The following is a 26725-nucleotide window of genomic DNA, read 5'->3' as shown; positions in this document are numbered from 1 at the left end:
GGCAAGCTTCTTCAAAAGCTTCCACGATGTGCAACGTTGTAGTATCAACTGTATCATCCAAGTCGGTATGAGCTTCTATAGAAGGTAGATATCCATGAAATTTGGTAGAGAGCAACTCTGTGTAAAGATCCCAGTTTGTTGAACGAGGATTTCTAAAATGCAAGGTCTGCGAAGTAACATTCAAATGATCAAAGTAGATGTAGCGATGGTCAGATATCAATTCCTCATCTGACACATGCCAAGTCGTCAACTCGTGACTGATTCTATTGGAGCAAAGGGTTATGTCTAACACTTCTGCTCTATTAGATACCATAAAGGTTGGGCGATTGCCTATGTTAAGTAAACTAAGTTCGGTACTACTTAAGTATTCCATCAAGCTGGAGCCTCTCAGATTGATATCCGAGCTACCGCCAGTTGCATCAATTGTAACAGCACATACATCTCTGGTTGTTAGTTCAGAGATAAGTTTAGCAACAATAGCGTTGTTAACAAGCACACATGCACGCGGCATTGATCGAGCGTTTGCCATTTCTTTACTGCAAGCAGCAAAAACCGGGTTCAGTAGGTTACCTAAGTAGAAGCTACCCTTCCGAAAATTGGGTTCCTGCACCAAAGTCACTTGAGATTTGCCATTTTGCATAAGTTTGCATAAGATTAATCGTTGCTGTTCTTTTATGTTGAAGATTGATTTGAGTTATCTTAACTGAAGCCATTGCAAATTAAGATAATGCACTTCACAACTTCAGTATTAATATGAACAGCAACGATGAAACCAAATTGGTATCTTATCAAGAAAGTCAAAGACGAAACACAGAGTACAATGTGTATAACGTATAAAGCGAATCCATATAGGTGACAATTTGTTGAAAAACTAAATAAAAACATGCTCATAATCCCACCCTTATTTAACCTCAAGTTGAGATTGAATAAGAGTAGCCGATTATTTCGGAGAAGCAAAAAGTCAACTACGCCATAGCTCCGGTTAGCGCAGTAAGGGCTAGATACTGTGAAGGGTGCCCTGGTGCTTCACAGGCTCCGTTAGCGGTTAGGTTCTTTTTAGACCCCCCCTAACCATTCATTCCTAGGCACGGTAAGCATAAAGCCGCATCACACCAAGAATTAGGGGTCACCTGTATGGTGGACTTCTACCACCGGAACAGGCAATCCGTAGCGTTATTCTGAGCCAGATAACTGGCTGCCGACACCACACAGCTATCTTGGCTGTTCGGGGAGAAGCTGACATTGACTTTACGTCAACTCTCAATGTGGCCGAACAGCCGATAAAGCTTTTCCCTTGACTATAAACACATTGCTAAAGAAACCGTACGAGATGAGTTTTTGGTGAAAATTATGGCATATATTAGGCAAGGCTGCCCAGATCCTGGCCAGACTTCCTCCGGAAGTTTCTCCAGGAATTCCTCCGGAAGTTTCTCCAGGAATTACTCCGGAAGTTCCTCCAGAAATTCCTCGGGAAACTGGAATTCGCCACCTGGAATTCCAGGAATTCCTGGAGGAACTTCTAGAGGACTTACTGAAGGAACTTCTAGAGGAATTACTGGAGAAACTTCCTAAAGGAATTCCTGGAGGAACTTCCGAAAGGAATTCCTGGAGGAACTTCCGAAAGGAATTCCTGGAGGAACTTCCGAAAGGAATTCCTGGAGGAACTTCCGAAAGGAATTCCTGGAGGAACTTCCGAAAGGAATTCCTGGAGGAACTTCCGAAAGGAATTCCTGGAGGAACTTCCGAAAGGAATTCCTGGAGGAACTTCCGAAAGGAATTCCTGGAGGAACTTCCGAAAGGAATTCCTGGAGGAACTTCCGAAAGGAATTCCTGGAGGAACTTCCGAAAGGAATTTCTGGAAGAACTTCCGAAAGGAATTCCTGGAGGAACTTCCGAAAGGAATTCCTGGAGGAACTTCCGAAAGGAATTCCTGGAGGAACTTCCGAAAGGAATTCCTGGAGGAACTTCCGAAAGGAATTCCTGGAGGAACTTCCGAAAGGAATTCCTGGAGGAACTTCCGAAAGGAATTCCTGGAGGAACTTCCGAAAGGAATTCCTGAAGGAACTTCCGAATGGAATTCCTGGAGGAACTTCCGAAAGTAATTCCTGGAGGAACTTCCGAAAGGAATTCCTGGAGGAACTTCCGGAGGAATTCCTGGAGGAACTTCCGGAGGAATTCCTGGAGGAACTTCCGGAGGAATTCCTGGAGGAACTTCCGGAGGAATTCCTGGAGGAACTTCCGGAAGAATTCCTGGAGAAACTTCCGGAGGAATTCCTGGAGGAACTTCCGAAGGAATTCCTGGAGGAACTTCCGAAGGAATTCCTGGAGGAACTTCCGAAGGAATTCCTGGAGGAACTTCCGGAGGAATTCCTGGAGGAACTTCCGGAGGAATTCCTGGAAGAACTTCCGGAGGAATTCTTGGAGGAACTTCCGGAGGAATTCCTGGAGGAACTTCCGGAGGAATTCCTGGAGGAACTTCCGGAGGAATTCCTGGAGGAACTTCCGGAGGAATTCCTGGAGGAACTTCCGGAGGAATTCCTGGAGGAACTTCCGGAGGAATTCCTGGAGGAACTTCCGGAGGAATTCCTGGAGGAACTTCCGGAGGAATTCCTGGAGGAACTTCCGGAGGAATTCCTGGAGGAACTTCCGGAGGAATTCCTGGAGGAACTTCCGGAGGAATTCCTGGAGGAACTTCCGGAGGAATTCCTGGAGGAACTTCCGGAGGAATTCCTGGAGGAACTTCCGGAGGAATTCCTGGAAGAACTTCCGGAGGAATTCCTGGAGGAACATCCGGAGGAATTCCTGGAGGAACTTCCGAAAGGAATTCCTGGAGGAACTTCCGAAAGGAATTCCTGGAGGAACTTCCGAAAGGAATTCCTGGAGGAACTTCCGAAAGGAATTCCTGGAGGAACTTCCGAAAGGAATTCCTGGAGGAACTTCCGAAAGGAATTCCTGGAGGAACTTCCGAAAGGAATTCCTGGAGGAACTTCCGAAAGGAATTCCTGGAGGAACTTCCGAAAGGAATTCCTGGAGGAACTTCCGAAAGGAATTCCTGGAGGAACTTCCGAAGGAATTCCTGGAGGAACTTCCGAAGGGAATTCCTGGAGGAACTTCCGAAGGGAATTCCTGGAGGAACTTCCGAAGGGAATTCCTGGAGGAACTTCCGAAGGGAATTCCTGGAGGAACTTCCGAAGGGAATTCCTGGAGGAACTTCCGAAGGGAATTCCTGGAGGAACTTCCGAAAGGAATTCCTGGAGGAACTTCCGAAAGGAATTCCTGGAGGAACTTCCGAAAGGAATTCCTGGAGGAACTTCCGAAAGGAATTCCTGGAGGAACTTCCGAAAGGAATTCCTGGAGGAACTTCCGAAAGGAATTCCTGGAGGAACTTCCGAAAGGAATTCCTGGAGGAACTTCCGAAAGGAATTCCTGGAGGAACTTCCGAAAGGAATTCCTGGAGGAACTTCCGAAAGGAATTCCTGGAGGAACTTCCGAAAGGAATTCCTGGAGGAACTTCCGAAAGGAATTCCTGGAGGAACTTCCGAAAGGAATTCCTGGAGGAACTTCCGAAAGGAATTCCTGAAGGAACTTCCGAATGGAATTCCTGGAGGAACTTCCGAAAGGAATTCCTGGAGGAACTTCCGAAAGGAATTCCTGGAGGAACTTCCTAAAGGAATTCCTGGAGGAACTTCCTAAAGGAATTCCTGGAGGAACTTCCGAAAGGAATTCCTGGAGGAACTTCCGAAAGGAATTCCTGGAGGAACTTCCGAAAGGAATTCCTGGAGGAACTTCCGGAGGAATTCCTGGAGGAACTTCCGGAGGAATTCCTGGAGGAACTTCCGGAGGAATTCCTGGAGGAACTTCCGGAGGAATTGCTGGAGGAACTTCCGGAGGAATTGCTGGAGGAACTTCCGGAGGAATTCCTGGAGGAACTTCCGGAGGAATTCCTGGAGGAACTTCCGGAGGAATTCCTGGAGGAACTTCCGGAGGAATTCCTGGAGGAACTTCCGGAGGAATTCCTGGAGGAACTTCCGAAAGGAATTCCTGGAGGAACTTCCGAAAGGAATTCCTGGAGGAACTTCCGAAAGGAATTCCTGGAGGAACTTCCGAAAGGAATTCCTGGAGGAACTTCCGGAGGAATTCCTGGAGGAACTTCCGAAAGGAATTCGTGGAGTAACTTCCGAAAGGAATTCCTGGAGGAACTTCCGGAGTAATTCCTGGAGGAACTTCCGGAGGAATTCCTGGAGGAACTTCCGGAGGAATTCCTGGAGGAACTTCCGGAGGAATTCCTGGAGGAACTTCCGGAGGAATTCCTGGAGGAACTTCCGGAGGAATTCCTGGAGGAACTTCCGGAGGAATTGCTGGAGGAACTTCCGGAGGAATTGCTGGAGGAACTTCCGGAGGAATTCCTGGAGGAACTTCCGGAGGAATTCCTGGAGGAACTTCCGGAGGAATTCCTGGAGGAACTTCCGAAAGGAATTCCTGGAGGAACTTCCGAAAGGAATTCCTGGAGGAACTTCCGAAAGGAATTCCTGGAGGAACTTCCGAAAGGAATTCCTGGAGGAACTTCCGGAGGAATTCCTGGAGGAACTTCCGGAGGAATTCCTGGAGGAACTTCCGAAAGGAATTCGTGGAGTAACTTCCGAAAGGAATTCCTGGAGGAACTTCCGGAGTAATTCCTGGAGGAACTTCCGGAGGAATTCCTGGAGGAACTTCCGGAGGAATTCCTGGAGGAACTTCCGGAGGAATTCCTGGAGGAACTTCCGGAGGAATTCCTGGAGGAACTTCCGGAGGAATTCCTGGAGGAACTTCCGGAGGAATTCCTGGAGGAACTTCCGGAGGAATTCCTGGAGGAACTTCCGGAGGAATTCCTGGAGGAACTTCCGGAGGAATTCCTGGAGGAACTTCCGGAGGAATTCCTGGAGGAACTCCCGGAGGAATTCCTGGAGGAACTCGCGGAGGAATTCCTGGTGGAACTTCCGGAGGAATTCCTGGAGGAACTTCCGGAGGAATTCCTGGAGGAACTTCCGGAGGAATTCCTGGAGGAACTTCCGGAGGAATTCCTGGAGGAACTTCCGGAGGAATTCCTGGAGGAACTTCCGGAGGAATTCCTGGAGGAACTTCCGGAGGAATTCCTGGAGGAACTTCCGGAGGAATTCCTGGAGGAATTCCTGGAGGAACTTCCGGAGGAATTCCTAGAGGAACTTCCGGAGGAATTCCTGGAGGAACTTCCGGAGGAATTCCTGGAGGAACTTCCGGAGGAATTCCTGGAGGAACTTCCGGAGGAATTCCTGGAGGAACTTCCGGAGGAATTCCTGGAGGAACTTCCGGAGGAATTCCTGGAGGAACTTACGGAGGAATTCCTGGAGGAACTTCCGGAGGAATTCCTGGAGGAACTTCCGGAGGAATTCCTGGAGGAACTTCCGGAGGAATTCCTGGAGGAACTTCCGGAGGAATTCCTGGAGGAACTTCCGGAGGAATTCCTGGAGGAACTTCCGGAGGAATTCCTGGAGGAACTTCCGAAAGGAATTCCTGGAGGAACTTCCGGAGGAATTCCTGGAGGAACTTCCGAAAGGAATTCGTGGAGTAACTTCCGAAAGGAATTCGTGGAGTAACTTCCGAAAGGAATTCGTGGAGTAACTTCCGAAAGGAATTCCTGGAGGAACTTCCGGAGTAATTCCTGGAGGAACTTCCGGAGAAATTCCTGGAGGAACTTCCGGAGGAATTCCTGGAGGAACTTCCGGAGGAATTCCTGGAGGAACTTCCGGAGGAATTCCTGGAGGAACTTCCGGAGGAATTCCTGGAGGAACTTCCGGAGGAATTCCTGGAGGAACTTCCGGAGGAATTCCTGGAGGAACTTCCGGAGGAACTTCCGGAGGAATTCCTGGAGGAACTTCCGGAGGAATTCCTGGAAGAACTTCCGGAGGAATTCCTGGAGGAACTTCCGGAGGAATTCCTGGAGGAACTTCCGAAGGAATTCCTGGAGGAACTTCCCAAGGAATTCCTGGAGGAACTTCCGGAGGAATTCCTGGAGGAACTTCCGGAGGAATTCCTGGAGGAGAATCCGGAGGAATTCCTAGAGGAACTTCCGGAGGAATTCCTAGAGGAACTTCTGGAGGAACTTCCGGAGGATTTCCTGGAGGAACTTCCGAAAGGAATTCCTGGAGGAACTTCCGGAGCAATTCCTGGAGGAATTTCCGGAAAAATTCATGAAGGAACTTCCTGAAAAATTCCTGGAGGAACTTCTGAAGGAACTTTGGCGCTTGAAACTGGTTCACGCCGATCCACGCCGCCGCCGATCACCAACGGCGTAACGACGCCACGCCGCCGCCGCTGGCTGAAAATGATCTATCACGCTAACGCCGGTAAAATTTCAATCAACGCACAGGTCTACCTGGAAGTACCCGGAAGGTGGCCAATTCAATCGAGAATCACCGAAATGGACTCCAGTGTACTTGTTTGGCAAAATCATGAAGTTTGACATGTCGCAAGATGGGTTCCTAGATTGAACGGATATTGGCCACTTCCCCAAGGGAACCAGGCTCTGGAAGTACCCGGAGGGTGACCAATTCGATCGAAAATCACCGAAATGGACTCCAGTGTACTTGTTTGGCAAAATCATGAAGTTTGACATGTCGCAAGATGGGTTCCTAGATTGAACGGATATTGGCCACTTCCCCAAGGGAACCAGGCCCTGGAAGTACCCGGAGGGTGATCAATTCGATCGAAAATCGCCGAAATGTATTCCAGTGTACTTGTTTGGCAAAATCATGAAGTTTGACATGTCGCAAGATGGATTTCGAAGCCGATCTGCAAGTGACCATTTTTTTCGGGAGGGAGGTAACCCCAGTACTCCCCGGAATATATCCGAAACCATGGTCATTGCACGAAAATTGATTCCTAAAACTATAGGTATTTTGTGATCGATTTCAGAAGATTGCTTGAAAATCCGTTAGAAATAGGCTGAGCTACGTGGTTTTGAATTTTGAGTTTTGTCGTAAAATGGGGGTTGGGGACGTACGTGTTAACTGACAAACTATTGCGGTTGGAAATGGGGGTCTTGGCCAATTTCTTTCGAGCATATTGCAAATCTCTGGTTAGTGTGCAGCTTTAAACTGTAATACTTATTTGTTTAAATTTATTTTGTTATGTTTTATGATAATTGCAAACTTCGGGTTCGAGCATTTTAAAGTATGCACTGTAGACTTATGTAGCCTATTGTTTAATGTGCATATGCGGCGATCTACGTGAATAATTCATATTCGTTCTAATTCACTCAAGCAGGGAAATTGCTTACTTTTATGACTTGATTTAATGTTAAGCTGTTTTTCAATTATTGTGCACTATTAAATTCATCTTAATCATAGATTACAGTTTCTACTCACACGCCCGGTTTACTCTCTTACACTCGACATTCTTTTTCACCTAGCATTTAGGATGACATTTTCATTGGTATATGCATCGATTTGTTGCACATGGCTTGCATCGCTGTCAGTAACAATTCCGCGAAAAAAAAAAGTTGTAACAGAATTAATAATTTGATTCTGAATGGAGTTCCCTGTCGTAGTAGGAGCAACGACCTCGATAACAGACGTTAATATAAACTCTCCTTATTTAAGAGGCGGAATACCAGAAGGTGGGGCCAGGGATTGATATGCAAAATGCTTCAGTCATAACATGCATAGGTATTTTAATACAACACGAATAATAATGTATTATGCGTTTGGTATTGTAATTACAAAGTATGTTCAGGGTGTCGACTACCTGGAAAAACCTGGAAAGTCAGGGAAAGTCAGGGAATTTCGTTTTGGACCTGGAAAGTCAGGGAAAGTCAGGGAATTTTGATTAAGGTCAGGGAAAAAATCACAAATCCAAAAATTGAAAATTTATAGTGATTTTTTTTAATTCGAGCAATATACTAAACACACTTACACTTATGGCAATTAAACTCTGAGCCAATTCTAATCCATTTATAACGATTAATAAAGGTACTGAAACGTTGGATCAGAATTAATATTGCGTTTTATCTGGTCATCAGACTGCATAGCCGATAAACAATACTCAGAGGCAGCTACAGTCGACAACCACCTCCACTATCAAGCTATAAAGCTTATTTTTTGTGTGGCCGTTGGCAGTCTTTAGACTAAAAGTCTACTCCGGGCCCTTTTAATGTTCCCCATGGTAATCGAGTTTGTTTCTATTAATCTTGAAGAAATAACAGAGGTTCCAAAGTTTTGTTGCTCAAATGGTCACTGTTGAGACCTGATCCAAATAGTCTTTTTAAGTCCCCCTTGATATTTTAGATTATTTAGTTTGAGTGGTTTTGTGCCGGAGTCGTTTTGATTTTTTTTTTTTTTGCAGTTTCCTTATAAGTAGAGTTTGAGTTATGGCCCATAGTTCAGAACTGTTCAACAAGGAATCATCAGGTTTAACCTACATACAACCAATAACTGGATATTTGCAAGTTTGTTGAACAAAAACGCCGAATAGTAACTTTGTGGACCTGTGTCGGCCGTCCACTGCATCAGCATCATCTCCAAACAAAATTATGTAGGTATTGTTTTAACCCTATTTCCGCCCACGACATTTTTTGAAAATTTCAATAGGAAGGAATCATCTTTGAAAAAATGCTAAAACAAAAGTTATTCGATAAAATTGGTGGAAAACGAAAAAAAAAATTGATTGTAAATCAATATTCAACTGATTGTTTTCAATAGTTCAACTATTTGTACTCAAAATTGATTATATTTGTAGTCTAATGAAACCATAAAGATGTACCTAATATTACTTTTTGGTGTTGAAACAATACGATGAAGGTTAGAAGGTGTAAAGTTTGATAATGATTCACAGACCAATGGGCGGGGATAGGTTTAAAAACATTACGTGAACTTCCATTTGATGATGGGCTTCTAAAATCGATTCTCGTCATGATTCGATGGTCATGTAGAGAGAATGATAGTGGATAAACGCATCATATGGTCTAACTCATGTACGTAGGTGACGATGCTCTCAATTAAACGTTACTCGATACTGCATAATCATACTCGGATGCAAGAGGAGGATAATGTTGTTGTCAATGGTAATGTTTCAGTATTACATTCGCTGCTTTAGATGATTATAAAACAATTTCATCAGGAAATATTCAGGTTGATCTTCGAGGATTTTGTCCAGAAATTACTTCAGAATTCTTACTGAAAAATAAAAAAAAACCCATGGGATTTAAAAAAGTTGTTTCGATAGGTTTTATCCTGGAGCTCCTGGGGTTGATGTTCAGTACATTTTTTTTTCGAAAGCTCCGCTTCAAAAATTTTGTATATTGTATGGTATTTACTCAAATTTTACTAAATGTCTTCGTGAAGGGATTCATATAAAAATACATATACCAAGGAATCTTCAAACATATGTCCACGAGTTCTTATTTAAATTATTAGATGTTCCTTATTAAGTTTCATTGCTTGTTGCAGTTGTCTCACATCTAGTTGATAGTAGTTGAACTTTCTATAAATAAAACAATGCTGGAACTCCAAGATCTTTTTTGAAAAAAAAAAAAACAACTGAAAATCGATGAAATAACTGGAGTATAGGTGACTAGTTATGCCACTTCTTCACAAACATTCCCTTTTTTGATATTTTTCCATGGGACCATTGATTTATTTAAACAGAAATTAAACGACCTGAGTGTATTCAGACCAAATTATTTAAATTATTGCAGTGGTTAGAATGTTTTGCTGGGCTTAATGTAAGTGCTGCATATAGATTTATTCGAGCTTGTAGGGATTGCATTCTTGAAGATAGCAAGCAGCCCGTAACTATTTTTAGAAGTCCATAAACTCTACAGAATAAGAATTCTTACTCCGTAAGTATACTTGAGAGCCATGGAGGTTTCTCGATGTTCACGAAAATAATTTATCCGGAAGATTTTTTAACGGCATTAGAACGATCGCTAGAAGCTTTCACGATTGTTTAGAAAGAGTTCAAAAGTCGTGTCAAAAGCAGTGTTGGTAAAAACTCAAAATCTCAAAACTCATGGATGATTCAAATCAAGTGTGAGTTGAAACGCACCCAACTCAGCATCTAAAAACTCATGGATGAGTAGAATCATCGTAGGTTTTCTTTTGTTCTCCTTCGTTAAAAACAGTGAATTAACGTTTGTCGCATTAAGGTTCCCCCAAATACACGCGACGCGACAGTCACGACGCGATTCTATCGCTTGGCGACAGCGATTCTGTCGCCGTTGGTATGGAAGCGTAAATAGAACATTGCCTGCAGCGACCCAACGATAGAATCGTGGCGACTAGTTGTCGCCGTCGCGGCGATAAAATAGCTTAGGTTTGGGGGAGCCTTTAAATATTAGACACTCTTTTATGTATAAGCAATGATTTGCCCCAAATTGATTTCAAATGCGTTTTTAAATCAAAATGATTTTCTGGCAAATGAGTGAAATGATGCGTTTTAGCATGAAAAATTCAAGCGTGATGCATTCCTTTAAAATCGGAGAAGATTTCGTTCGCACGGGGGCGCTCGTTGATTGAGATTTATGAGTGATTTTACCAACACTGGTCAAAAGATACAAGATTTTACACAATTTTCCACAAAGATAATAAAAACTTCAACGGTTTGAAGAAGTCCGTCAGTAGTCTTGGAGGTCTCCAGGGAGTCCGTGAGAATTCCAAATGGTGAATGAGGGCATCAAAAAAACCTGTTACATTAATTGCAGCTAATTTTGGAACGATGTGAATTTTGAAAATCTTTCAGGAGTTCTGCGCATTTACTTAAATCTTTGCGAACGACTTGAATTACCTATCGATATTCTACGAATCCTTAATGTTCTATTTCTAGAAGTGATTAGACTTCCAGTAGCTCAGGAAGTCATATGGACTTCAAGGATTCACACATGCAGAGATTTTCATACGTTTTTAGAAAATGAAAAAAAAACATTTTTCATACCTGGAATTTTTCGAGGAATGGTCTGGAAAGTCAGGGAAAGTCAGGGAATTTTATTATCAAATTTGAGTCGACACCCTGATGTTATGCCAGACGTATTTTGCATGTTGATTTTTGGTATTAATCCTTTGGTGTTTTGCTTCTTGTGCAGGGCTGGTTCATAATAAAATAAGGAATCAAAATATAATTAGGTATTGTTGCGATATTTTCTACTGCTCGGGTGCCTTAGTTTTATTGATGATGATTTTTTTTTCATAGTTTCAAATAAACTTATTGTAACATTGCCACCCTTTCGCAGTGAGCGTTGCATATCCTCGCGTTGAAGCTATAATGATGGCCTTTGCGTTTAAATCCAAATTCAAATGAACAATCGCTCACTTTGAGTGATTGATTGTTTATCCTTACGATGGATGAACAATGGAACACGTATTCTTAAAAATATGATTAGAAGATGCTAATACTGTTTTATATGAAAATATCCGTCTTTTCAGTAAAATAGAAGTTGCATAGGTCACATCACTTTTCATGGTGAATCCCGATCTATGTTTCTGATTACCCCACCCAACTAACACAACTTCCTCCCCGTAGTATTTGTGGAGATGCAGAGGTATTCTCGGTCTCTAGTAGCAACAATTACCACACAATAAGATTCCATTCCTTTCCCAACTGACTGTAAGCACTTGGCCGGCACCCTTAATGTTCAACATTTGAGAGCTGCTGGAACGTGCACTTCGAGAATAGATGGTAAATCCCAACCACTATCAAAGTGCAATTCGCACCAGCTCTGGGCAATCACAGAGTAGCAACCATTTATGTGTACAGTCAGTCTAAGATATGATAAGATAAGAATAAGGCCGGAGTGGCCTGTGTAATACATAAAAGTCTTCTCCATTCAGCTCGGTCCATGGCAGCACTTCGCCAGCACTGATCGATCCACCTTGCCCACTGTGCACCTCGCCTTCTTGTTCCCGTCGGATCGTTGTCGAGAACCATTTTCACCGGATTACTGTCCGACATTCTGGCTAAGTGCCCAGCTCACCACAGTCTTCCGATTTTCGCGGTGTGAACGATGGATGGTTCTCCCAGCAGCTCATGCAACTCGTGGTTCATTCGCCTCCTCCACGTACCGTCCGCCATCTGCACCCCACCATAAATGGTAAGCAACACTTTTCTTTCGAAAACTCCCAGTGCGCGTTGGTCCTCCACGAGCATCATCCAGGTCTCGTGTCCGTAGAGAACTACCGGTGTTATAAGCGTTTTGTAGATAGTCAGTTTGGTACGGCGGTGAACTCTTTTCGATCGGAGCGTCTTGCGGAGTCCAAAGTACGTACGATTTCCAGCCACTATGCGTCTCCGAATTTCTCTACACACAAATTCTTCTACCACCTCGATTTCGTCACCACCGATGCAAACTCGCGGTGGGTGGCTTACATTGTCTTCTCTTGAACCTCTTCCTATCATGTTGATGACTAGTCCGATCCGCTTGTCTTTCTTCTTCAGTCTGATGTAGGCTTCCTCCATCTTCTCAAAGTTACGTGCCATAAAATCTATGTCGTCGGCGGACGGACTTTTTGAAAATTGTACCACTCGTGTTAATCCTGCTTTTCATATTACCCCTTCCAAAGCGATGTTGAATAGCAGACACGAAAGACCATCACCTTGCCGTAACCCTCTGCGGGTTGCGAAGGGACTCGAGAATTCCCCTGAAACTCGAACTACGCACTCGTCGCTTTGATCAGTCGGTCAGTGTCAGTTTATCCGGAAATCCGTGTTCATGCATTAGCTGCCATAGCTGGTACCGACCGATTGTATCATATGCGGCTTTAGAGTCGATGAATAGATGATGTGTGGGCACGTTGTATTCGCGGCATTTCTGCAGTACTTGGCGAATGGCGAACACCTGGTCCGTGGAACTCCCTTGCAATTGGTGCTAGTTGACGGCATAAAATTTGGGAGAGTACCTTGTAGGCGGCATTCAGCAATGTGATTGCGCGGTAGTTGCTACAATCCAGCTTATCGACCTTTTTGTAGATGGGACACACGACACCTTCCATCCACTCCTGCGGAAAAACTTCCTCCTCCCAAATCTTGGTAATGACCCAGTGCAGCGCTCTAGCCAGTGCCTCACTTTCTTCTTCTTTTTATTGGCATTACATCCCCACACTGGGACAGAGCCGCCTCGCACCTTAGTGTTCATTAAGCACTTCCACAGTTATTAACTGCGAGGTTTTTTAGCCATGTTACCATTTTTTGCATTCGTATATCATGAGGCTAACACGATGATACTTTTATGCCCAGGGAAGTCGATACAATTTCCAATCCGAAAATTGCCTAGACCGGCACCGGGAATCGAACGCAGCCACCCTCAGCATGGTCTTGCTTTGTAGCCGCGCGGCTTACCGTGCCTCACCACCGTGTTTAAATAGCTCTCCTGGAAGTTGGTTAACCCCAGGGGCTTTGTTGTTCTTCAATTTCCTGGAGCTGGTAAAATTATGTCCTGCGCGCGTTCTCCCAGGTCCATCACAATACAGCCATCTTCGTCTGCCATATCGCCACTCAGGTGTTTTCGTAGTGTTGCCGCCACCTTTGCATCACCTCACACTCGTTCGCGCTCGTTCGTAAGAGGGTTCCCGTTTATGTCCTTACACATATCAGGCTGTGGCACGTGGCCCTTACGTGAACGGTTCAACTTCTCATAGAACTTTCTTGTGTTATTAGCGCGGTACAGTTGCTCCGTCTCTTCACGGTCTCGTTGTAAAAGCGTCCTGCAAAACATCTCCCAAGTGATGCTGGATCATTAGGCCGAAGACCATTACGCCGAACGGTCATTAGGCCGAATGGCAATAAGGGCCGAATGAGAACTGGGGAGTGAGAAGTGAGTAGTGCGAAGTGAGGAAGATGTAGAACGGAAGAAGAAAATAGGAAAAAGGAGGAAGAAGAAGGAATAAAAAACAAGGAAGAAGGAAGAAAGAAGAAGAAAGTAGCAAGACGAGAGAAAAAGGAAGAAAACGGAAAAAAGAAGAAAGAAGAAGAAAGAAGAAAGAAGGTAAAAGGAAGAAGGAATAAGGAAGAAGAAAGAAGGGAGAAAAACAAGAAAACGGAAAAAAATAGAAAAGAAGAAAGAAGGTAAAAGGAAGAAGGAAGAAGAAAGAAGGGAGAAAAAAAGAAGAAGGAAGAAAGAACAAGGAATAAGAAAAAAGGATGAGGGAAGGAGGAAGAAGGAAGTAAGTAGAAGGAAAAAGGAAGAAGACAGATAGAAGAAGGAAGATGCAAGAAGGGAGAAAGAAGAAGGGATAAGGTGAAGAAAGAATTTCCCATTTCTCATTCATTATCTTCGGCCTTATGGCCTGACACCCTCCCAAGAATGCAAAGTATGCGGAACGCATGCGGCCAAAATCCGAGTCTACCTTCTGCTTCTAATTTGTCACGCAGCCACCAGTTCACCAACCTCTCAACTTAGACCGTTTTCACTGGTTGCGGTCTATTCAAAATTTTGACGGTAGAATAGACCAAATCAATCAATCTACTGTCAATATTTTAAAATAGTTTGCCAACCAGTGAGAACGAGCTTATTGTTGAATGTTGTATTCCCTAGAGGTTATTAAGTAAAAGTCCTTAACAAATTATACTCATGCTTAAATCTGCGTTAAAGAAAACATTTGTAGAATATCATCCCTCAACGAAACAGCTGACTTTGTTTCTAGTTGGCACCGAAAAAACAGTTAACATTCATCATCACAACAGAGTGTGACGAACTAGTGAGACAAATTACATGACGCAAATATTTTCGGCAGCCTTTTGCTAACGATCGATATTCGCATTGCATGGCAGTTATTTTCGTACGATAGAAAAAAGCACCTACTGGCTTCAAAATTGGATGATTTCATATTTTCACCAGTTCTGGCACATTGATTCCTTTTCTACGAATTGCATTTTCCTCATCATCATCAGACAAAACAAATTCCTGATTGGTCACGTAATTCGTTCAAAAATGATTGTGAGCCTACCTCACATATCACTGCATATATATCGAGACCGTGCGCGGGGTTCACTAGCCTTGGCCGTGACAATGTCACAGACCAAGCTAGACGATGCTTACCTTTGCAGCTGTTGGCAAGTCGCTGACCGAACAAATCCTCGCCATAGGTATGGCCCCCGCCGTACAGCGTCCGGAACACACTATTCACTCGTCTATCCGTTCGCATTCCTGAGAGTGCTTCTTTTCGCAAAGCAAACCACACCAGCGCTCTCGTTTAGCTATTATTTTGAAAAGTAGACACTTTTTGACTGTTTCGTTTTCGTTTAACCGATTTGTTTTCACCTTTCAGTCCAGGTAGCACAGCACTTTGATATCAGCCCGATAACTATCTTATCAGGCACAGACCCATAAACAGCGCAAATCACAATCACTTTATCAATAAACAGACGAGCAGCAAGGTTCTTGCTGGTAAAACTGTGTGAGCGATTAACGACGTCGTCCAGTCGTTACCAGATGAGGACGGCTTCGAGACGCGAGGCCATGTGCCGGAAGATCAATGGAAACAGCATGCTCCTGTCGTACCCCGATAGCTTCCTTAGGGACAGGGATGCGAGCTGGGTGGCCGAGCGTTGATGTGTTTATTTTCGAGCGTACGGAAGCACTGAAATGAGAGAAAAACAGACATGCTTGTAGAGGCATAGTACGGTTCGAACTTCTCGTCTCGGTTAGGGGGAAATATCAGCATGGGGAGGGAAATGAAAAGCTAACATCGGCGTGAAAAAAAATTAGAATTACGCTTATTAGGGAATTACGCATTTACACATAAAGCTAAAAGTAAACCCCACGATAAGTTTTGCCATTGGTAATCATTTATTTAGTTATCAGATAAGAAGCCAAACAATAGCTTGAATCGATATCGAATTGATTTTTGAACTAAAGGAACAGAAGTCAATGAAAATAAATAATAACATACTTCAATAGGCTGATTATGAGCATAAAACGGTTAATCTTTGCATAGAAAATTTCAATAAAAACAAATATAGTCATACCTGATTCATAACAAAATAAATCAGTTAAGAAGATACCTTCCTAACTAATTATGCCCCTGGTCATCAGCGAACAACGACGTCAAACGACACCGCAACCTAACAGTCGAGCCGTGCGCGCGTAGAGCAGCAGAATAACAGAGATACTAAATGGATTCTGCCGTCACGAGCATGCGAAAACATACAAACTGGCCGCGGTCTATAATTAGAAACAGTGTTCACCAGAAATGCTCTTCACACAGTCATGTCTACCGCAAACACAAACTATACAGTCGCAATTAAATGGGTAATCAAATGGGGTAGGAACTGACCAGCTGAGGAGAGAAGACTTTAAACCAAACCAATCCCCGCCACGTGATATGTGCTCAAAAGGACCAAAATGAAGCTCATCATTTTTTAGAGACTTCACACGTGCAATTACGTTTAGTTGTCAGGGCTAACGATGAATGTTTTAATGTTGCTTCTAGAATAGAGGATGTACGATACTGTTTTGTTCGCTGCTAAGCGCCGTTTACGGCCGCAAATTAATTACGTGACAAATCGCTTGCATAATTAGTGCATCGCCGCATATTCAGAACATCAAAATAAGCGTTTTAAATACTTATATAAATAACCTGATATTACCATATTGAAAAAAATGAACCGAAGTTGATAATTAATAAATGATACATTACCAGCCCTGTGTTGAAAACCTATAAATTCATTTTCACCTATATCTCAATCGTGTGAGACTGTTCTGTTCATTTTCACCTATCATCCGGCGCACTGATCCCGCTTGTGCTGTGTTATTTAAAGCCATTTGGCCACAATTGAAGAAACACTAAATTGAGTGGTCTCTTCCCCACCCCAACTCAGAATAAACTACGCACCCGCCAATGTTTTGAAATATTTAAAAATTAAATATTTTTAGCGAGAAGGGTGAAAGTCAATGTCTCTCAGTTGCTGCTTCCTCATGTGCCCTTCATTTTTATAGAATCATCTTGTTTCAGTAAACCGACTAGGGTTGGCGGGTGGATAACAGTGATTTATACAAGTGGCAAATTCAAGTTAATTTATTGGTTATAGCTAATTACCAATCATTTAATGTTCATTAACATGTATGTAATATAAGTAAATCAACCAAAAGTCATATATTGAAATATGTGTTCCAATAGAAACTAATTATTGATAGCTGTAATTGCTTTTCTATTAGTTTCTTATAACAACCATTACTACAAGCAAAGTTCAGTATAATGGTATTTAAGCGAATTTTATTTGTATAATAATTATATTAGAGCCGTTGGATAATTAAAGAAAAATGCATCAATTCAATACTAATCTAAAGGTATACTAAAGGTACGGTTACCCTAAAGGATCGAAAAGGATGCAAGGAAATTGATTTTTGCTTACCCGAAGTCCACAACGGAAAAGAAATAGACAAATATGCCCTTTTTACATTATAAGATGTATCTCTCATACACTATAAACACTTATCAACTTAATTCAGCAAATATTGCACAACTCCTGCCCAAAAATAAAATTTATATCGGGCTGAAATTTTCAGCTTGTTTGTTTTTTGGACGACACCAAAAATTATTTTGACTGACGGTCGATGACAACGACGACAGCTGATCATCGATGACAGAGGCGTGCACGCACACAGAGAAAAAATATGATCTCGGTTTGACAGCAACATAAGTTCCACAAGAAAATAAACAAAACATTGCTCACCTAACATTTGAAAAAGGCCTATATACCAAACGTAAGCATTGAGAAAATGCAGACCCAAAAAAAAATGCACCACATGAATCCAAGGGGTAAATAATAGACCAATGCAAACTCTAACTTAACCTCACTTATTTTGACAGTTCACAGAGCTTGATTACAAGGTGTTAGAAGAAAAATCGATGATGGAAAAATTAAAATTCATATTTTTAGTTTAAAATTGCTGTGATCCGAGTATTTCAGCGATATTCTTTGCATTCAGTATGAAATCAATCGCAAAGGACATCTACATGGGAATAAAATGACCAAACAATTTTATCGGAAGCTTCGCCGGGGACTAAGTCCTGGTGAAATAGCTCTGTGAACTGTCAACCTACGTCATCATGCGCATTGGTCTATATGCGGTGCATCGCGCCTCCTCTGCATGCCCGCATAGAAATAAATCGTATGCTGAATATTTCATATTATAAGTATTCCATTCCGCTTGTAATCATCATTAGCTGTACGATACACGTAAAAAAAATTAATGTTATTTTGTATTAATATTTCTAATACTTTTTTGCCAAAGTAGGCGCTTAATGATATGTATAAGAAAAAACTTATACATCGCATTAGTCACATACATCCCGAAACTTATACTTTTCATTAACTTATGAATGTTATCAGCTTTTTGATATGGGATCATTCATTAGGTGGCATAATGAAGAGTATAAGTATTTTTGAATGGTTTTTTGCCATAACATATAAGGTTATTTTTTTACGTGTACATGTGCAATCATATGATTAAGTTTTTTACCGCCCTGATCATACCAAATTATTGACAGATTGTACATCTTATAATAAAGATACCTGGAATTAGAAATGAAAAATATTCTCAAAAGAAAAAAATCATACATGATATAATTTGGGTAACTTTTCACACCCGACTGCAAAAAAAGAAGTGTTTTCATTTTCAGTGTTGAAGCACGTTGAAGTGTCAATTCTGTCGGCAGTTGGTCGGGCAGACTTCAGACTTTATAAATACCATTATAAATAGTTTTTCTTAAAGTTGGTGGTGATCTCAAATGCATGCTACAATCATGCATGCTCAAATGCAAATGCTACAATCTGTCATATTTGCTTACATCAAAATATTTTAGAAAAACGAGTGCAAATTTTTTATGATAAATTTGTAGATTGTATGCTTTTGAATAACAAACTAATTACAGTATTTCTAGGGATCCGGTGGCGTGACAGTGCTTGAAACATAATTTAACGGCTGAAACTTTGAAACTCCATTGAGAAATGGGAGTGCTCGGAAATCGTGTGGATGAATGATATATTGGATATATTGTACCATGATCCCACAGTGAACGATTTGAATGTTGCACAGGACATTTAACCGCCATAAAGCCTGCTCTGTACTACAGGAACAAGCGGGCTTCAGGATAATGATTCATCAGAGGAGTTGTGATGGTTTTAAAGCGATTCCATTGTTCTTCCCATGATTTTCTCCTACATTGGAGCTTGAGATAATGTAAGACTGTTCCCTAGAATGTTAGTTTAAATACCAACACTGCCGCTAACCGCAAGTCGAGCACATCTGTATATGGGCCTCCATTCCATATACAGATGTGCTCGACTTGCGGTTAGCGGCAGAACAGGTCTATCAAATAATTTTACAGGTAATCCCTCAGTAATAGAATGATATTCATAGGGGAATTGTGGGTAAAACCCTTGTCCATGTCCAAATCCAATCCAAATCCGATCCTAATCCAATCCAAATTTAATTGGAATCCAATCCAAAGCCAATCCAAATCCACTCCAAATCCGATGCAAATCCAATCCATATCCAATCCAAATCCAATCCAATTTCAATCCAATCCAAAGCCGATACAAATCTGATCCAAATCCAATCCAAATCTAATTGGAATCTAATCCAAAACCAATCTAAATCCAATCCAAATCCGATTCAAATCCAATCGAAATCTAATTGGAATCCAATCCAAAACCAATCCAAATCCAATCCAAATCCGATCCAAAATCAATCCATATCCAATCGAAATCCGATTTGAATCCAATCCAAATACGATCCAAATCCAATCCAAATCCGTTCTAAATCCAAATCCAATCCAATCCAAATCTAATTGGAATCCAATTCAATCTCTTAATCCATTTTTCAATATCTTGAAATTGATGAAATATCTTACCCAACAGGTAATTCCTTAAACACAATGACCGCCTTACCGGTTCAACTCTGAACTAAACTGAATTCCATAACAATGCTTTTTACTTCTCAAACAACTTTGTAGAAAACAGAAATTCATTCAGATTTCAAGATGTCTAAGGTAATGTTTTAAGCACGAGCGCTGCATAGCAACTTTGTAGCAGACGTATGCTTCCTTATATTTCCTGATAACGATATATCCAACCTAATATGTAATTCGTTGTACACTAGTACCACCCACTGGTTGATATCTAAACTAAACTGGTCTTTATCGAAATGGTTTTGACATCTTACACTAGGACACGGCAACTTCCTAAATCTCCCTAATTACGAGTTATCCAACATAACAGGTAATTTCTTATGCATTAGCGCTGTATAGTGGTTGAATTCCAAACTTAACTGGCTTCCATCATAATGGTTTTCCCACCCATACATCTTTGCACAAGATGGCAATATCCCAAATCGTGACATCTTACCATACGGGTAATTACTTATACTCTTGCTTGCCTAGTGGTCGAGTTCTAATATAGTTGTACCTTCATCATGAAAAAAATTCAACTTTCCTAACAGATGCAATGAGAATACAATTTAAGTTGATCGTTAACATTCGCCACCGTGTAAGTTGTAGAATCATACCACTTGTTTTTGCAAATTCGATAATTCCACAGCATTGCCTAAATCTCGAATTACTTCTCATGGTGTTTTACCGAGGAAGTGATTTGGCTTACCTTTCCTTTTTTGCCAAATTGTCATGCGATTTTGATTTTTCTCTATGGCTTACCATTATTTTTTGCCATTTTGTCTTTCCATCTGAGGCTTATCTTTCTCTTTTGCCTATTATGGCTTATCTTCATTTTTTGCCATTTCGTTTCTTGTTTGAGGCTTACCATTTTCTTCTGCTGGTCAAATTTATGGCTTATCTATTTTTTTTGCCATTTTGATTCTCTGAGGCTTATCATTTTCTTTTGCCTCATGTATTATGGCTTACCTTACTTTTTTGCCATTTTTTCGCATATCCATCTAGTCTAGTTTCTTACCTAGGAGGGAGCAACGACCGCGTCATTGTCGTAGCCTTACAAATCCTCGCTCTGAAATCAGCGGAAAATTTGTCTTCAACTCCGAAAATTGGAAAGCGTGCTTACGCTCCAAGAAATGAACACTGAATGATCACCGTTTATTTTCATTCGAACAATCTAGAATTCCCTGTCAGCCTACTGAGATTGAATTTCAAATTTCTTCTCATTAGCTTCTAAGTGTGCTGGCATTTCAAATGCCTACTACGATTGAATTTCAAATACTTTATCATTATTTTTTATTATTGTCATTTTAAAATAGTTTAGTTTATTTCATTATTTTTATCGTGAATCCAAAGTAACTAAAAATACGAATGTTTTTTTCCGACTCACTTTATTCTCCACAGGGATATTCTCTTTAACCACTCAGCAGTCTCTTGATCCTTACAGATTAGAACCATGTAACCGGACTTGTAGAAGAGGTTGTTGAATTTGGGTTTTATTGGCTCGTTTCGCTGTTGAACTACTCTGAGCAGGAGTGCTTCTTGTACAAGGTCTAGCTGGGCTGTAGTGAGTTGGACGGTGGGAAAGTCCTTGGGTATTATCCCGACCTTCACGCTTTTGGCCATATCACTGTAGCTGATACCAGCTGTTTTCCTCATGGGTGGGTTTTGTTGTCCAGACACGTTTTTCTGAGGCGCGCGGTTTGAGGACTGTTGGGCGCGCTCTCTCGGATCCAGATGGTGCTTCACCCTTTTTTGTTTGGGGTCCTCTGTGGCGGATTTGTCTAGGTCGTTTCTCGAGCGTTTTGAGGAAGTGGGCTCGCTCTCCTTATTCAGGATTATGGACAAGGCCTCATTCCAGTCTTTTCCCTTCTCCCGGAGAGTTCTAAGCTGCTTCCTCTGCGAGCGTGTGAGTGTGGGGATTTTCTTGCTCGAAGCACCCTTGGCTTCCGTAGAACCCTTGTTATCTTCGGATCCTTTGCTACTTGCTAAAGATTTTTGGGGGTTGATGACGATCCTTATACCATCATCTTCGTTATCTTCCATGTCCAGCAGGTTGGAGTCGGTCGATGGGGGGGGTTGTAGATCTGGATCAGCTTTGTCGAAACATGTGCTGCTCCGGGAGATAGGCGTTGAGGGGCAGGATATTTCCATCTTCTCCTGCGAACTACTGAGTAGCTGGTCTTCGGTAAGGCCAAGCTGACTCAGAGTATTCTCCACTTCGCTCTCACACGACTGAGAGAGGCAGTCGTCACCTTGAGGGTTGTTTGTAAAATTTGTACTCATTTTTGGTTCCACGAGTAGCTAGGGGAATAAATGTCCGCTGCACCAGTGCCCCGCCGTAGTGCAGTAAGGGCTGCTTACTGGGGTGTTCGTCCTGGTGCACCCCAGGCTCCGTTCGCGATTGAGCATGTTTAGAACCCCCTCAACCATTCAGCCCTCGGCACGGGTCGCATGACACCTTGGCATTGAGGTTTATCCATTTTTGCTTTACACGATGGCCATGAATAACAGCCATCGCAACCTTCCTCCTTTACCAGGGCTTAGGACCTATAGCTCAAGTTCTCAATAGTTTCACAATCTTTCGGACATGCAACTACGGAGAACCATCATTGCTAGCGGAGTTGATAACTGTGATAACGATTCATTAAGATTTATATCATTTTTGTTTATTTATATCAATTTAGTGGAAAGCTGTGTAAAGAAATACCGATAAAATCATTTAATTTTAGATAAATAACTTTGAAGGAGTTTGACGAATGGTTGGCCGGGTAATCCTAATAAAAAATTTAAAAAGAATTACAATAGAAATTATTGTGACAGTACGTTGAAATTAATAGTACTTACATTAAGCTCTATTGTTGCTCACAATAAAATAACATTGAACACTATTGTTTTCATCCATAAAGCCTATTGTAAATGGCAGCTTTACAAAAGAAAATAGGGGTTGTTATGTATGTTTACAATAAAAAATCGATTTTTTCTCGTACAAATTTTGGCCATTACAATTGAATTTATTGTAATTCTATTGCTGACATTTCACTCGCAATAGAATTTATTGTACGTCTATTGGAATATCAATATGGCACTTTAATTGATATGATATAAAAACAATAGAATTTAATGCTTATCAATAAAATGTATTATATTTTTATAATATTTTATTGCAACTCTATTGCATTTTTTATCCGGGAAGGTAATTTTTTTACGTGCATGGTTATTTGCTTTCGCATATCTCTGATTATACGATCCCTAGAAAATCCTAATGTCTGTTAACATCTCTATGAATGTGGATCATGTTTAGTTCCAGTGGTACACACATTCTTATTCTAGCGGCATGATCTGATCATGGCGGGAAAAACATAAACAAAAGCATATCAAACAATCAGTAGTTTATGCTGCATTTGATATGGAAGAAGTGGTGCATCAAATTAGCGCCCGTTTTCCGTGTCGCGAAAATCTCATACGCCAGCTATTTCGCTTCTACGGCGAAGACGATATTTTTCCACCGGCAGTTTACCTGTATGGGCACACTTCCACCGGTAAAACCGCGATCCTGCAGGAATTCGTACGCTACATAACCGGTACCAAGTGCGCTTTCCTAAACGCCATCGAATGCTACACGAACAAGATTTTCTTCGAGACGATCCTGAACCGGCTAGCAGACCACACACCAACTGCGGAACACGGGTATGCCTCGGTGGCCAGTGTGGATTGCATGCGGGACTTTGTTGCTCACTTGCAACACATGCATAACGAGTTGTCCTACTTGATCGTGGTAGAAAACGCCGAGAGGGTAAGAGACATGGACCACAATGTATTGCCGATGTTGTTGCGGTTGCCAGAAGTAAGCGGCCTGAACATTTCGGTAATTCTGGTGTCGGATTTGCCATTCGAGAAGTACTTCATCCGGACGGGATTGTCGCCGGTCATAAAGGTGTTTGTCGCGGAGTACAGTAAGAAGGAAATCGCGTTTATAATGATGGAGGGGTTTGATACGGTGCGGGACGAACTGCGCAGCAATTTGGAACTGACGGCTGATGGGTAAGTGTGAGATATTTTTTATAAGTCTCAGATGCATATGCATAATTTCAGTTCAACGAAACATGCCTTATCCGAGGATGAAGTTCAGAAACGAGTCAAAGCTCTGATGGAATTGCCAAACGGTTTCTACGAGAATTATCTGAATATTTTTCTGAATATGTTCTTCAAAGTTTGTCGAGACCTCAAAGAATTGCAGCTTGTTTCGTTCGAGTGTTTCCAGAAGTACTGTGAACCGGTTCTAGACGGGACAATCGCTTCGGACGATGCGATGAAACTGTGGAGACACATCGCAAAAACGTTGAAGTTGGCCTTAAGCACGATCTATATGCGAATGGGAAGCGTCAACCAGGAAATGCTTCGTCCCACGCAGGACTCGTCGGAATCGCTAGAGCAGATGCACACCATGAAACGTCTGGCACAAAACCTGGAACTTCCATTCTACGCAAAGTACCTGTTGATAGCCGCTTATCTGGCAAGTCACAACGCCGCCAAAGAGGACAAACGGCTATTTATGAAGTATCATGGCAAGCAGAAAAAGCGTATGCAGTCGGTCAACGCTAAGGCAAAAGTTACAGAGAAAATGGCGACCCAGATGGGACCGAAGTCGTTTACCATCGACCGACTGCTGGCCATCTTCTACGCCATTCTAGACGAGAAGGCCGGTTTGAACTGCAACTTGTTGGCGCAAATATCGACGCTGATTCATCTCAAGTTTCTGGTGTTTGCTTCGGGCGAGGGAAGTATTATGGACGGAAGCGCGCGACTGCAGTGCCTCGTCGGGATGGACTTCATCACGCATATCGGACGGATGGTCGGCTTCAACGTGAGGCAGTATTTGTGCGATTTCTTTTAGTCCATTCGGGAGTCAGTAGAATTTAAGCTAACTTGTTATAATTTTTAATAAATAGTTCGGCAAGTCGGAAATATGAATCGTTTCGCTGAGGGTGGTGTCCCGGGAGCGTAGCTGAAAGAGTCCGTTTTGTAGACTTTGGTCTTGTAGAAGCAAGCAGTAAGGAACTGCAATGGAATCTAGATGTCGAAGTTGCTTATTTAGAGACTGCTTGCTGTTTCCAGCTTTGGTAGAGCAGTCCAGGATGGTGATGTTTGATTTTCTCAGAACGTTGCACAGATGTTTAGCCAAATCCTGCAGCTCGTTGAGCTGTTCTGAATCTGTTCAAAGAATAGTTTTTGTAAATCGATTTGTTTGAATATTTCAGCTAAAACAAGAAATAACATTGTGGATAGACGAATAAAATCCATACTCACCATCGGAAATGCACACGACCCCACACTTGTATGGGGCCAGCTTGCGATGAATCCTCACACTGCTACTTCCAGAGCTCTCGAAAGCATCTAAAATCACCTCCAACGTAGCCAGTTCGGCGCATTGCCTTATCTGCAGCACATTGGGTGTGATCTTCCTGCTAGATTTGCCGACTTTCACCTGAAAGTCTTCCATGAGATCTCGCATGACATCGCCCGGCACCAATTCCAACTGTTCCAAGGCCACTTCTTCGTCTGCAAAACGAGCTTTGATGGCCACCGATTGCACTTTACTGTCCGCACTCTGACGAACATCGGATATCAAGTACCGTCCGGGATCGCAAGCATATCGCATCCACCAAATCTTCCGCTGCCGTTGAATCTTGTACATGAATTCAGTGCTCATCGATGGATTCACAAAATACGAACACGTGAGCCACGACCCATTCTCCAAATGAAATTCATGATTCTCGTTAAGTCTAATCGATTTGTTCACAAACGTTTCCTCGACGGCAATTCCAAACGGAAGATCGATCGCAAATGTTTCCCTTGCAAACCGAAGGTTCTCCCCCAAAGAAATCCCATTGCTTCCCTCATAAACAGCCATTCCAGCTTCCCCACGGCGAAATTCATCTTTCAGATTATTCCTCAGCATTCTTCCGATTGGCGTCAGCTTAAGCCCTCCCCTCAAATCTAACTCTAGAAATTTACTAACCCTACAAGATTCCAACAGGTGTCGGAATCCAACCCCAACCAACCCCATTACACCTTATGTTTCCCACTGGAATCCTGCTCCAAGGGAATATTTCCGGGTGGAGCCACAAAGTATTCTTCCTCGGTAAGCCGTGCGTTTTTCAATACATCTTCCTGGATGTTCCCGTCCGTAACGACGTCCTCCCGCAAGGCAAGCTTTTGATCCTCCAAGACAGTGTACAATGGCTCCACTCCCTCCGTATCAATCGTCAAAATACGCGACGCGAACTCTATTGAATCCTCCAGTGTTCGATGCGCCTCCTTGCTGTCCAAATCGACCAGCGACAGCCGTTCCAGCAGCTGTACCGTCTGTTCGTCCACGGTAATTCGGGACGGCTGGTTCGCCCGCTGGCGTTTATCGATCTCAGAGATGTAAGGTTTCTGAGGAACCTTGGATGGACGGTTCAGGCGAGTCACATCCAAATCGGTACTGATTTCGTCGGTACTGGTTCCGGGGGTGGAGGCCGGTTTTACCGATGAAGTGAGTGTTCTGGTTGATATGGAGGAAAACGATCGTGGCAACTTACGAAACACAACGCTCAACATGACACAGATTTGCAGGCAGTTCACTAATAACAAGTGCACATTGGATTCAGAAACTTGACTGGCAGGATATGTTGCATCACAAAACGCACCAACGCAAATATTATTTATGCTGATGACAAAGAGCGCATGTTTTTTACCCACCTCCTGCACCCACTTTTGTTTTGAATTCAAAGCCAAGTTAAAGAAATGGCGTATGAATAAATTAGGAATGGGCGTTTTTCGGAAAA

General features: G+C 42.4%; 4 protein-coding genes across 6 annotated transcripts in view; 1 reads left to right on the top strand and 3 right to left on the bottom strand.

The window, feature by feature from the left end:
* The window catches only part of LOC134207748 (DDB1- and CUL4-associated factor 6-like), a 40422-nt gene extending 22869 nt beyond the window's left edge, over positions 1–17553 (bottom strand). The window contains exons 1-3 of one of the 3 annotated variants that reach the window (XM_062683611.1): positions 17356–17553; positions 15263–15581; positions 15041–15198 (exon numbers count right to left, since the gene is read on the bottom strand). In XM_062683611.1, coding sequence (XP_062539595.1) covers positions 15041–15146 — 106 coding nt within the window. In that variant the 5' untranslated portion in view covers positions 15147–15198; positions 15263–15581; positions 17356–17553. Of the gene's footprint in view, positions 1–15040; positions 15582–15969; positions 16125–17355 lie in introns of those variants that run through there. The other 2 variants (XM_062683609.1, XM_062683610.1) reach the window with 2 other exon arrangements.
* A 5688-nt stretch (positions 17554–23241) lies between these two features.
* Positions 23242–24860, top strand: LOC134207745 (origin recognition complex subunit 5-like). Its single transcript, XM_062683606.1, has 2 exons — positions 23242–23936; positions 23988–24860. Exons 1-2 carry the CDS (start codon positions 23302–23304, stop codon positions 24787–24789), a joined length of 1437 nt encoding a protein of 478 aa, XP_062539590.1. The 5' UTR covers positions 23242–23301; the 3' UTR covers positions 24790–24860.
* On the bottom strand, positions 24817–25964 carry LOC134207746 (DNA polymerase subunit gamma-2, mitochondrial-like). Its single transcript, XM_062683607.1, has 2 exons — positions 25203–25964; positions 24817–25106 (listed from the first exon to the last, which is right to left on the bottom strand). Exons 1-2 carry the CDS (start codon positions 25960–25962, stop codon positions 24817–24819), a joined length of 1050 nt encoding a protein of 349 aa, XP_062539591.1. The 5' UTR covers positions 25963–25964.
* LOC134207470 (glutamyl-tRNA(Gln) amidotransferase subunit C, mitochondrial-like) lies at positions 25962–26498 on the bottom strand. Its single transcript, XM_062683185.1, has one exon. The coding sequence runs from the start codon at positions 26496–26498 to the stop codon at positions 25962–25964; it is 537 nt and encodes a 178-aa protein (XP_062539169.1).
* Between the last annotated feature and the right edge of the window lie 227 nt (positions 26499–26725).

Source organism: Armigeres subalbatus, chromosome 1 (assembly GCF_024139115.2).
Source record: "Armigeres subalbatus isolate Guangzhou_Male chromosome 1, GZ_Asu_2, whole genome shotgun sequence".
Taxonomy (NCBI): domain Eukaryota; kingdom Metazoa; phylum Arthropoda; class Insecta; order Diptera; family Culicidae; genus Armigeres; species Armigeres subalbatus.
Note: the sequence above shows the minus strand (reverse complement) of the source record. Positions and strands in the feature narration are given on the sequence as shown.